Source organism: Mesoplodon mirus (genome assembly GCF_964341445.2).
Source record: "Mesoplodon mirus genome assembly, contig: SUPER_3_unloc_2, whole genome shotgun sequence".
NCBI lineage: Eukaryota > Metazoa > Chordata > Mammalia > Artiodactyla > Ziphiidae > Mesoplodon > Mesoplodon mirus.
In genome coordinates, this window is record NW_028295808.1 from 352,852 (window position 1) to 364,472 (window position 11,621).

Consider the following 11,621-nt stretch of genomic DNA (forward strand, 5'->3'; position numbering starts at 1 on the left):
TCTGGGTTTTTATCTCCCCAAGAGGCTGTGGTGAACTTCCGTCCTAGTGAGAGAAGTAACCACTTTGTCAGCCTAACCCCCTGGCACAGCCTATTTATCCTCTGATGCCCTTTGTGACCTATCAGTGTCAAAAAGCCCTTTGTGACCTATCACTGTCACAGAGCCCTTTGCCTCATCCCCCAGCTGCCCCCTCAGGGCAGGGCCCCCATCCTCTCCCAAACACCCCATTGCCCCCACGGAGGACAGGCCCATCCTGCCAGGGACTCAGGTGCGTTACCAAAATAAAAATGTCTTCAAGTGGGAAAGTTTTGTGTGGGTCCTTTTTCTTTTCCTCCCCCAAATTCAGCTACTGGATGAAATCTATAGCAATGTAAGACGATGGGATCAATTTGAACCATTTAAGCTCATGGTTTAATTGTATCGAATAGGGCAGAGTTGGCAGTGGCGGTCCTTACTCTGTCCTTTCATAAAATCTCAGTAAACGTGGACGATGGTGAGTGCCAGTTCCCCTGTGAAGCCTTCCCTAACCCAGAACTCCTTCCCATGCCCCAGACCCCCTCCTCTGAATAGATCCAGTCCCCAAACACACGTCTCTCATTGTATTTGTCACTCAGAGTTGTGATCATGACTCGTGCTGTCCTGTCTCCTCCACCATCTGTGTACCTCTGTGCGGGACCGGGGTGGCACACTGTCTGAAAGTTGTTGCACCGAGGTAGCTCCCTCTCTGCACCATCACCTGCCACCTTGAGCAAGTCCTTCAAATGCTCTGAACTTCCGCTTGCTTATCCGCAAAGTGGAAAGACGTGAGAATCGGAAGGGGGCACACACATTCAAGAACTTTATAAACAGCTAAGGGCTATGCACGTGTTGTTTTTCCCGTAAATTTATTTTATTATTTATTGTTGGCTTCTCTTGTTGGGGAGCACGGGCTCTAGGCGTGCGGGCTTCGGTAGTTGTGGCTCGCGGGCTCTAGAGCACAGGCTCAGTAGTTGTGGCGCACGGGCTTAGTTGCTCCGTGGCATGTGGGATCTTCCTGGACCAGGGCTCGAACCTGGGTCCCCTGCGTCGGCAGGCGGATCCTTAACCACTGCGCCACCAGGGAAGTCCCTGTGCACGTGTTTTTAATGCATTTTCTTCCTTCAGACTAGTGTTTCCCTGCACTTGCCTGTGTGGAAATCATCAGATCAAAGGAGTGTGATGTGATCTTTTTGTAATTTCTCCTCCTTGGGTCCAAGGAAAAGCTGGTGGAGAGTAAAGCATTAATTGCGGCTCCCTGCAGCTCCTAGTCTTCTGGGAAACTCTGGGTTAATTCTGGGGTCAGGAACCTTGTTTGGCCAGGGGAAACAGTGCATATGTGTAGGTCTTGGGCTGGCTCCCTTTCTCATCAGTGCTCCCCACCAAGTGCCCACCATTCCGTCCACCAACAGAAGAGACCTCTCCCCAGCCTCCCGTGATGAGGTCTGTGGAAGTCACAAACTGGAGGTCCAATCAACAAGGATGCTCTGACCTAACAAATACTCTCCCTCATGTGAGGTTTAAGGATTTGGTTTTGGAGCCCCAGAAGAAAAAAGTTCCTGCAGATTTGGTGTGGAGAAACCCTTGTGAGCAGGGCATTCAAAAGTTGAATTAGTGGCTGGAGGAGGACAGGATGCTGGACGTTCCAGGAGTGAACGCTGGAATTCCAGGTGGGAGCCTGTTTCTGGCCGCAGCCCGGGTCATGCCACAGGCTAGAGGTAGAAGCCTGGGAGCCAGACACAGCTCAAGGGTGGACTGGATGCTCTCGAGATAAGGCCAGCTAAGAGCTGTGTGCTCACTGAAGTTCGAAAACCGGCTCCCGGCCCCCACCCCTCCCTCCCCTCAATCTAGTAAAATTGATGCTCATCTCTGTAGTGTTGGAACATGATGGTAAGGATGGTGGTGCCACGGGTTCTTGTGCTGGTCCTAGCTCAGGCTTGTTTGCTTGCTTCCTTCGCATACAACAGACAGGGCTTTGCATAGAGAAGTGGGCTGGTGGATCACTGTTCTGCAAAGATCCCATTGTGCGACTGCAGCAGGTTACCTTCTCTGAGCCTCAGTGTTCTCATCTGTAAAACAGGCATATCGTTCCTTCTTTTCCTAATAACCAAACAAGTGTTCTTGTACTTTACCTTAAATAAATGTCCTTTAAAGATGCCAAGCCTTTCTGACATCATTTTTGTGCATAAATACAATGATTAAAAGAGAAAGGCATTGGCCAATAACTTCATCACAACTGCCACGGTGATTGTAGGACCATCCTGATTTCAGAGTTAGTAAAATGTGAAAACTACAACACCTGTGTACCTACCATCTTGCTTCAGAGACAGAACAATTCCCAGCAGCACTAACAGCCTTGTGTCAACCTCCTTGACTTAGCCTTTCCACCCTAAACTGTCCTCAATTTTGTGTTTACTCTTCCCTCAGGTTTAGCTACCGTTTTTTTAAACATGGACCCTATGCAATCCGTTGTTTGAGCTTGTTTCAGAATGGTTCCATGAGTGGAACTGTATCCCATTCTTTTGATGTTTTTAAAAACCATGAGAAGTTGATCTATGCTAATGTGTGTAGCTCATTTATTTTTCACTATTGAATATGCCAATCTCATCCTATCCTGCTGTATGAATTCTGCTGATGGAAATTTGGGCTGTTGCCCGTGTTGTGCTGTTAAGTTATTTTTGCTCTAAACATTCTCAGAGTTGTTTCTTAGACCATGTGTGTTTCTCCAGGGTATATACCTGGGCAGGGAACGGCTAAGTCTAGTTGAGAGTGCTTGCTGTTCTGTTTGCTAGCTAATACTGCCGCCCTTATTTCTGTCCACTGAATAGCCCGAGGGGACATGAGTCCTGTTCTGGCTCTGTTTACAGACCTTCAGGGGGAATAAGCGTTTATTAAAAGAATAGGGGCGGGCATTCCCTGGTGGCGCAGTCATTGAGAGTCCACCTGAGGATGCAAGGAACATGAGTTGGTGCCCCGGTCCTGGAAGATCCCACAGGCCGCGGAGCGGCTGGGCCCGTGAGCCATGGCCGCTGGGCCTGCGTGTCCGGAGCCTGTGCTCCGTGACGGGAGAGGCCACAACAGTGAGTGGCCCGCGTACTGCAAAAAAAAAAAAAAACAAAGAATAGCGGGATAGTGAAGGAGAGCTTCCCAGACCATAGTCTGACTTTGAGCCATGGCCCTGGGGGGCAAAGCCAGAAAGGAGTGGAAGCCAGATGGAGCAGTGCTGTTGGCGCTGAGCATGCGTGTGAGGCGGGGCTGCCCTTGCCTGGACACTGGGTCTCAGACTGTGGCACAGCTGACATCACAGAATCCACTGTGAGGCTACCGCTGGGCTTCGGGACCTAGAAATTCAGACAAAACACTGCATGCGTTCTCAGACTGTATGTTTTTTTTATTTAAATTGCAGTAAGGAAGCTGAAATGGGCTCTCCAGGGGTATTTCCCAGAGCCCTGTTCCCCTTTGCAGCTCCCAGCTCTAGGTCCTATTGATGGGCTTCAACGGTCACTGGCTCCATGGTCTCAGATGTCACACCGGTGATTTCCAGGCCCTGGCCACTCTCTGCTGTCTCTGTCATGGCCTCCACTCGGGTCCCTTCCACTGGCTCCGCCAGGATGCTCCCATGTTTATTTCGTGATGAGGCCACTGTCTTTTTTGTAAGTCTGGCTCTCACATTCCTGAAGAAAGAGCTGATCCTGCTGAGTATGTTGGTGGTGGGACCTGAACGCGCTGGAGATAAGCTCCTGCCCGATTTGTGCGAGGTCTTGGACTCACTGGTGATAGGAGCACGGCTGATGCCTTTGGGAGCAGCGCCCTGCTCGCTGCCCCCCGGGCTGCCGTGGCCTTTGGCCTTTTGGTCCTCTCTAGTGGCTCTGCGGCCGCCTGAGCACGGGCCAGCTGCTTTGGGGATTGTCTTGCTCCCCGCTGCCTTGTGGTGGCTTTCCACGGAACTGCAGAGCTTGGGGCTCGTCAGAGCTCTGTCCTCTCCCCAGTGCTCCCTCCTCTCCCTTCTTCCCTTGCGGGCCTGGGACACTCTCTGTGAGCTGCCATCCTGTTCGCTCACTTTGCCTTCCTGTGGCAAGCTTGAGACGAGGGTCCCCTCATCTTCCTTGTCGGCTCTTGCTTTGACAGTCTTGCTGGTAGGTTCTGCTCCGACCACAGTCATGCCGGCCCCTGGGGAGAGGCTGGTGGACGTGCTGGAAGCATACTCTGAATTGTTCTCAGCACCTGCCAAGGCCGTTTTCCCGCTCCTCAGGGATGTTGTGGCAGTGTCCCCAGTGGCTCTGTTGGTTTTGCTTCCTCCGGGCCCGTCGCTGGCTGTGGCTGCTATGGCCGTGCTCCGCTCTTCAGCGGCAGGAGACTTGATCACTGCCGTGCTCAAAGCACCCGCTGCGGTGCCTCCTGCCATCCCTGCTGTCTCCACCTTAATCATTGACTGCGATGCTGATGCTTTGTCGAGCCCTGTAGTAGGTTTTGCTTTCGCAGTGGCCACATCGGGCATGGTATCGGGCTTGTGGGAGTCCAGTTGGATTCCGTGCCCCCCAGCAAAAGCTGCAGGCGTGGCCCCGGCCACCTCAGGGCACGTGTGCAGGCTGCTGACGTTCACCTGGTCCTGATGCCCCTTTCCTTGGAAATCCTCCACGGCCGGGCTCCTCCCGTCCTGCTCCTCCTCGAACACAGGCATGCAGGGCATGTCCCAGACGGGAACGGCATAGGTGTTGCTTTTACTGTCCACTGGTGGTCGCAGGAGGTAAATCAGCTGTTCCCAATCGGCGAAGAGGTCTTCCCGCGCGTCCAGAGGGGGACACAGCTGCAGGTAGAAGCAGCGGCCAGTGGCAAGCTTCACACGCAGCTGTTGTTTCTCACGATTGTGAGTGGAGATCCTCACGAACTCCAAGGGAAGGAGCCTGGTGAGCTCTAAGGTCTTTGCAGCCTTGTGGCTCTTGCCCTTGGTGGCCTGGCTGCGCTCGGCGTGCTTTTCACAGCCGGTGGCCCGTTGGGCCAGCAGCATGATGTCTGGGAGCGGGAGGACGGGGCTGGTGGATGTGATGCCCATGGTCACCAGGCCGCCCCAGTTGTGCACGTCAATCGCTTCTCCCCTCTTCGTGACCTGGATGAAGTCGCTCTCGAATATCGGCGCGTACTTGAAATGGTCGTATTCGCCCTTGTGCAGTTGCTGCTGCAGCTTCCCCGTGGTGGTGTTGAACAGGTCCACCCAGGTGCTGCTCCGGGCCGTGTGATACGGGAGCAGAGAGTCTCCACTCATGGCTGTCTTTGATCACGACAGGCAGCGCGGTTAAGGCGGCTCCCTGGCCCTTCCCTCCCTCGGCCTCACTGGCAGAAGAGCGAGCTGTGATGCTCCTGCGTCACACACGCGGCCCTGTGGCAGGTCTTCCAAGCCCGCCCCACAGGCCCCCACGTTTGCCTCCGGGTCTCCCAGAGGCAGGGGTGTGTGTAGGGGCACAGATGATCACAGTTGGGACGCTGTAGGGCACCTGGAGCCCAGGCTGAATCTCTTCAAGTGTGTCGAGAGGTACGGTAGGCTCCCCCTCCGCCTCACCTCACTTCTGCTTCTGGGTTTTTATCTCCCCAAGAGGCTGTGGTGAACTTCCGTCCTAGTGAGAGAAGTAACCACTTTGTCAGCCTAACCCCCTGGCACAGCCTATTTATCCTCTGATGCCCTTTGTGACCTATCAGTGTCACAAAGCCCTTTGTGACCTATCACTGTCACAGAGCCCTTTGCCTCATCCCCCAGCTGCCCCCTCAGGGCAGGGCCCCCATCCTCTCCCAAACACCCCATTGCCCCCGCGGAGGACAGGCCCATCCTGCCAGGGACTCAGGTACGTTACCAAAATAAAAATGTCTTCAAGTGGGAAAGTTTTGTGTGGGTCCTTTTTCTTTTCCTCCCCCAAATTCAGCTACTGGATGAAATCTATAGCAATGTAAGACGATGGGATCAATTTGAACCATTTAAGCTCATGGTTTAATTGTATCGAATAGGGCAGAGTTGGCAGTGGCGGTCCTTAGTCTGTCCTTTCATAAAATCTCAGTAAACGTGGACGATGGTGAGTGCCAGTTCCCCTGTGAAGCCTTCCCTAACCCAGAACTCCTTCCCATGCCCCAGACCCCCTCCTCTGAATAGATCCAGTCCCCAAACACACGTCTCTCATTGTATTTGTCACTCAGAGTTGTGATTATGACTCGTGCTGTCCTGTCTCCTCCACCATCTGTGTACCTCTGTGCAGGACCGGGGTGGCACACTGTCTGAAAGTTGTTGCACCGAGGTAGCTCCCTCTCTGCACCATCACCTGCCACCTTGAGCAAGTCCTTCAAATGCTCTAACTTCCGCTTGCTTATCCGCAAAGTGGAAAGACGTGAGAATCGGAAGGGGGCACACACATTCAAGAACTTTATAAACAGCTAAGGGCTATGCACGTGTTGTTTTTCCCGTAAATTTATTTTATTATTTATTGTTGGCTTCTCTTGTTGGGGAGCACGGGCTCTAGGCGTGCGGGCTTTGGTAGTTGTGGCTCGCGGGCTCTAGAGCACAGGCTCAGTAGTTGTGGCGCACGGGCTTAGTTGCTCCGTGGCATGTGGGATCTTCCTGGACCAGGGCTCGAACCTGGGTCCCCTGCGTCGGCAGGCGGATCCTTAACCACTGCGCCACCAGGGAAGTCCCTGTGCACGTGTTTTTAATGCATTTTCTTCCTTCAGACTAGTGTTTCCCTGCACTTGCCTGTGTGGAAATCATCAGATCAAAGGAGTGTGATGTGATCTTTTTGTAATTTCTCCTCCTTGGGTCCAAGGAAAAGCTGGTGGAGAGTAAAGCATTAATTGCGGCTCCCTGCAGCTCCTAGTCTTCTGGGAAACTCTGGGTTAATTCTGGGGTCAGGAACCTTGTTTGGCCAGGGGAAACAGTGCATATGTGTAGGTCTTGGGCTGACTCCCTTTCTCATCAGTGCTCCCCACCAAGTGCCCACCATTCCGTCCACCAACAGAAGAGACCTCTCCCCAGCCTCCCGTGATGAGGTCTGTGGAAGTCACAAACTGGAGGTCCAATCAACAAGGATGCTCTGACCTAACAAATACTCTCCCTCATGTGAGGTTTAAGGATTTGGTTTTGGAGCCCCAGAAGAAAAAAGTTCCTGCAGATTTGGTGTGGAGAAACCCTGGTGAGCAGGGCATTCAAAAGTTGAATTAGTGGCTGGAGGAGGACTGGATGCTGGACGTTCCAGGAGTGAACGCTGGAATTCCAGGTGGGAGCCTGTTTCTGGCCGCAGCCCGGGTCATGCCAGAGGCTAGAGGTAGAAGCCTGGGAGCCAGACACAGCTCAAGGGTGGACTGGATGCTCTCGAGATAAGGCCAGCTAAGAGCTGTGAGCTCACTGAAGTTCGAAAACCGGCTCCCGGCCCCCACCCCTCCCTCCCCTCAATCTAGTAAAATTGATGCTCATCTCTGTAGTGTTGGAACATGATGGTAAGGATGGTGGTGCCACGGGTTCTTGTGCTGGTCCTAGCTCAGGCTTGTTTGCTTGCTTCCTTCGCATACAACAGACAGGGCTTTGCATAGAGAAGTGGGCTGGTGGATCACTGTTCTGCAAAGATCCCATTGTGCGACTGCAGCAGGTTACCTTCTCTGAGCCTCAGTGTTCTCATCTGTAAAATGGGCATATCGTTCCTTCTTTTCCTAATAACCAAACAAGTGTTCTTGTACTTTACCTTAAATAAATGTCCTTTAAAGATGCCAAGCCTTTCTGACATCATTTTTGTGCATAAATACAATGATTAAAAGAGAAAGGCATTGGCCAATAACTTCATCACAACTGCCACGGTGATTGTAGGACCATCCTGATTTCAGAGTTAGTAAAATGTGAAAACTACAACACCTGTGTACCTACCATCTTGCTTCAGAGACAGAACAATTCCCAGCAGCACTAACAGCCTTGTGTCAACCTCCTTGACTTAGCCTTTCCACCCTAGAGTAAACTGTGCTCAATTTTGTGTTTACTCTTCCCTCAGGTTTAGCTACCGTTTTTTTAAACATGGACCCTATGCAATCCGTTGTTTGAGCTTGTTTCAGAATGGTTCCATGAGTGGAACTGTATCCCATTCTTTTGATGTTTTTAAAAACCATGAGAAGTTGATCTATGCTAATGTGTGTAGCTCATTTATTTTTCACTATTGAATATGCCAATCTCATCCTATCCTGCTGTATGAATTCTGCTGATGGAAATTTGGGCTGTTGCCCGTGTTGTGCTGTTAAGTTATTTTTGCTCTAAACATTCTCAGAGTTGTTTCTTAGACCATGTGTGTTTCTCCAGGGTATATACCTGGGCAGGGAACGGCTAAGTCTAGATGAGAGTGCTTGCTGTTCTGATTGCTAGCTAATACTGCCGCCCTTATTTCTGTCCACTGAATAGCCCGAGGGGACATGAGTCCTGTTCTGGCTCTGTTTACAGACCTTCAGGGGGAATAAGCGTTTATTAAAAGAATAGGGGCGGGCATTCCCTGGTGGCGCAGTCATTGAGAGTCCACCTGAGGATGCAGGGAACATGAGTTCGTGCCCCGGTCCTGGAAGATCCCACAGGCCGCGGAGCGGCTGGGCCCGTGAGCCATGGCCGCTGGGCCTGCGTGTCCGGAGCCTGTGCTCCGTGACGGGAGAGGCCACAACAGTGAGTGGCCCGCGTACCGCAAAAAAAAAAAAAAAAAAAAAAAAAAAAAAAGAATAGCGGGATAGTGAAGGAGAGCTTCCCAGACCATAGTCTGACTTTGAGCCATGGCCCTGGGGGGCAAAGCCAGAAAGGAGTGGAAGCCAGATGGAGCAGTGCTGTTGGCGCTGAGCATGCGTGTGAGGCGGGGCTGCCCTTGCCTGGACACTGGGTCTCAGACTGTGGCACAGCTGACATCACAGAATCCACTGTGAGGCTACGGCTGGGCTTCGGGACCTAGAAATTCAGACAAAACACTGCATGCGTTCTCAGACTGTATGTTTTTTTTATTTAAATTGCAGTAAGGAAGCTGAAATGGGCTCTCCAGGGGTATTTCCCAGAGCCCTGGTCCCCTTTGCAGCTCCCAGCTCTAGGTCCTATTGATGGGCTTCAACGGTCACTGGCTCCATGGTCTCAGATGTCACACCGGTGATTTCCAGGCCCTGGCCACTCTCTGCTGTCTCTGTCATGGCCTCCACTCGGGTCCCTTCCACTGGCTCCGCCAGGATGCTCCCATGTTTATTTCGTGATGAGGCCACTGTCTTTTTTGTAAGTCTGGCTCTCACATTCCTGAAGAAAGAGCTGATCCTGCTGAGTATGTTGGTGGTGGGACCTGAACGCGCTGGAGATAAGCTCCTGCCCGATTTGTGCGAGGTCTTGGACTCACTGGTGATAGGAGCACGGCTGATGCCTTTGGGAGCAGCGCCCTGCTCGCTGCCCCCCGGGCTGCCGTGGCCTTTGGCCTTTTGGTCCTCTCTAGTGGCTCTGCGGCCGCCTGAGCACGGGCCAGCTGCTTTGGGGATTGTCTTGCTCCCCGCTGCCTTGTGGTGGCTTTCCACGGAACTGCAGAGCTTGGGGCTCGTCAGAGCTCTGTCCTCTCCCCAGTGCTCCCTCCTCTCCCTTCTTCCCTTGCAGGCCTGGGACACTCTCTGTGAGCTGCCATCCTGTTCGCTCACTTTGCCTTCCTGTGGCAAGCTTGAGACGAGGGTCCCCTCATCGTCCTTGTCGGCTCTTGCTTTGACAGTCTTGCTGGTAGGTTCTGCTCCGACCACAGTCATGCCGGCCCCTGGGGAGAGGCTGGTGGACGTGCTGGAAGCATACTCTGAATTGTTCTCAGCACCTGCCAAGGCCGTTTTCCCGCTCCTCAGGGATGTTGTGGCAGTGTCCCCAGTGGCTCTGTTGGTTTTGCTTCCTCCGGGCCCGTCGCTGGCTGTGGCTGCTATGGCCGTGCTCCGCTCTTCAGCGGCAGGAGACTTGATCACTGCCATGCTCAAAGCACCCGCTGCGGTGCCTCCTGCCATCCCTGCTGTCTCCACCTTAATCGTTGACTGCGATGCTGATGCTTTGTCGAGCCCTGTAGTAGGTTTTGCTTTCGCAGTGGCCACATCGGGCATGGTATCGGGCTTGTGGGAGTCCAGTTGGATTCCGTGCCCCCCAGCAAAAGCTGCAGGCGTGGCCCCGGCCACCTCAGGGCACGTGTGCAGGCTGCTGACGTTCACCTGGTCCTGATGCCCCTTTCCTTGGAAATCCTCCACGGCCGGGCTCCTCCCGTCCTGCTGCTCCCCGAACACAGGCATGCAGGGCATGTCCCAGACGGGAACGGCATAGGTGTTGCTTTCACTGTCCACTGGTGGTCGCAGGAGGTAAATCAGCTGTTCCCAATCGGCGAAGAGGTCTTCCCGCGCGTCCAGAGGGGGACACAGCTGCAGGTAGAAGCAGCGGCCAGTGGGAAGCTTCACACGCAGCTGTTGTTTCTCACGATTGTGAGTGGAGATCCTCACGAACTCCAAGGGAAGGAGCCTGGTGAGCTCTAAGGTCTTTGCAGCCTTGTGGCTCTTGCCCTTGGTGGCCTGGCTGCGCTCGGCGTGCTTTTCACAGCCGGTGGCCCGTTGGGCCAGCAGCATGATGTCTGGGAGCGGGAGGACGGGGCTGGTGGATGTGATGCCCATGGTCACCAGGCCGCCCCAGTTGTGCACGTCAATCGCTTCTCCCCTCTTCGTGACCTGGATGAAGTCGCTCTCGAATATCGGCGCGTACTTGAAGTGGTCGTATTCGCCCTTGTGCAGTTGCTGCTGCAGCTTCCCCGTGGTGGTGTTGAACAGGTCCACCCAGGTGCTGCTCCGGGCCGTGTGATACGGGAGCAGAGAGTCCCCACTCATGGCTGTCTTTGATCACGACAGGCAGCGCGGTTAAGGCGGCTCCCTGGCCCTTCCCTCCCTCGGCCTCACTGGCAGAAGAGCGAGCTGTGATGCTCCTGCGTCACACACGCGGCCCTGTGGCAGGTCTTCCAAGCCCGCCCCACAGGCCCCCACGTTTGCCTCCGGGTCTCCCAGAGGCAGGGGTGTGTGTAGGGGCACAGATGATCACAGTTGGGACGCTGTAGGGCACCTGGAGCCCAGGCTGAATCTCTTCAAGTGTGTCGAGAGGTACGGTAGGCTCCCCCTCCGCCTCACCTCACTTCTGCTTCTGGGTTTTTATCTCCCCAAGAGGCTGTGGTGAACTTCCGTCCTAGTGAGAGAAGTAACCACTTTGTCAGCCTAACCCCCTGGCACAGCCTATTTATCCTCTGATGCCCTTTGTGACCTATCAGTGTCACAAAGCCCTTTGTGACCTATCACTGTCACAGAGCCCTTTGCCTCATCCCCCAGCTGCCCCCTCAGGGCAGGGCCCCCATCCTCTCCCAAACACCCCATTGCCCCCACGGAGGACAGGCCCATCCTGCCAGGGACTCAGGTGCGTTACCAAAATAAAAATGTCTTCAAGTGGGAAAGTTTTGTGTGGGTCCTTTTTCTTTTCCTCCCCCAAATTCAGCTACTGGATGAAATCTATAGCAATGTAAGACGATGGGATCAATTTGAACCATTTAAGCTCATGGTTTAATTGTATCGAATAGGGCAGAGTT

General features: G+C 53.6%; 2 protein-coding genes across 2 annotated transcripts; both read right to left on the reverse strand.

The window, feature by feature from the left end:
* Nucleotides 1-2,943: 2,943 nt before the first annotated feature.
* Nucleotides 2,944-5,278, reverse strand: LOC309801678 (Golgi-associated RAB2 interactor protein 4-like; the record flags this gene model as incomplete). Its single annotated transcript, XM_082646752.1, has 2 exons — nucleotides 2,944-2,958; nucleotides 4,436-5,278. The coding sequence occupies 2 exons, from the start codon at nucleotides 5,276-5,278 to the stop codon at nucleotides 2,944-2,946; spliced, it is 858 nt and encodes a 285-aa protein (XP_082502878.1).
* A 4,787-nt stretch (nucleotides 5,279-10,065) lies between these two features.
* Nucleotides 10,066-10,878, reverse strand: LOC309801679 (Golgi-associated RAB2 interactor protein 4-like; the record flags this gene model as incomplete). Its single annotated transcript, XM_082646753.1, has 1 exon — nucleotides 10,066-10,878. A coding segment is annotated over one exon (813 nt), but the record flags the coding sequence as incomplete, so codon positions are not given.
* Between the last annotated feature and the right edge of the window lie 743 nt (nucleotides 10,879-11,621).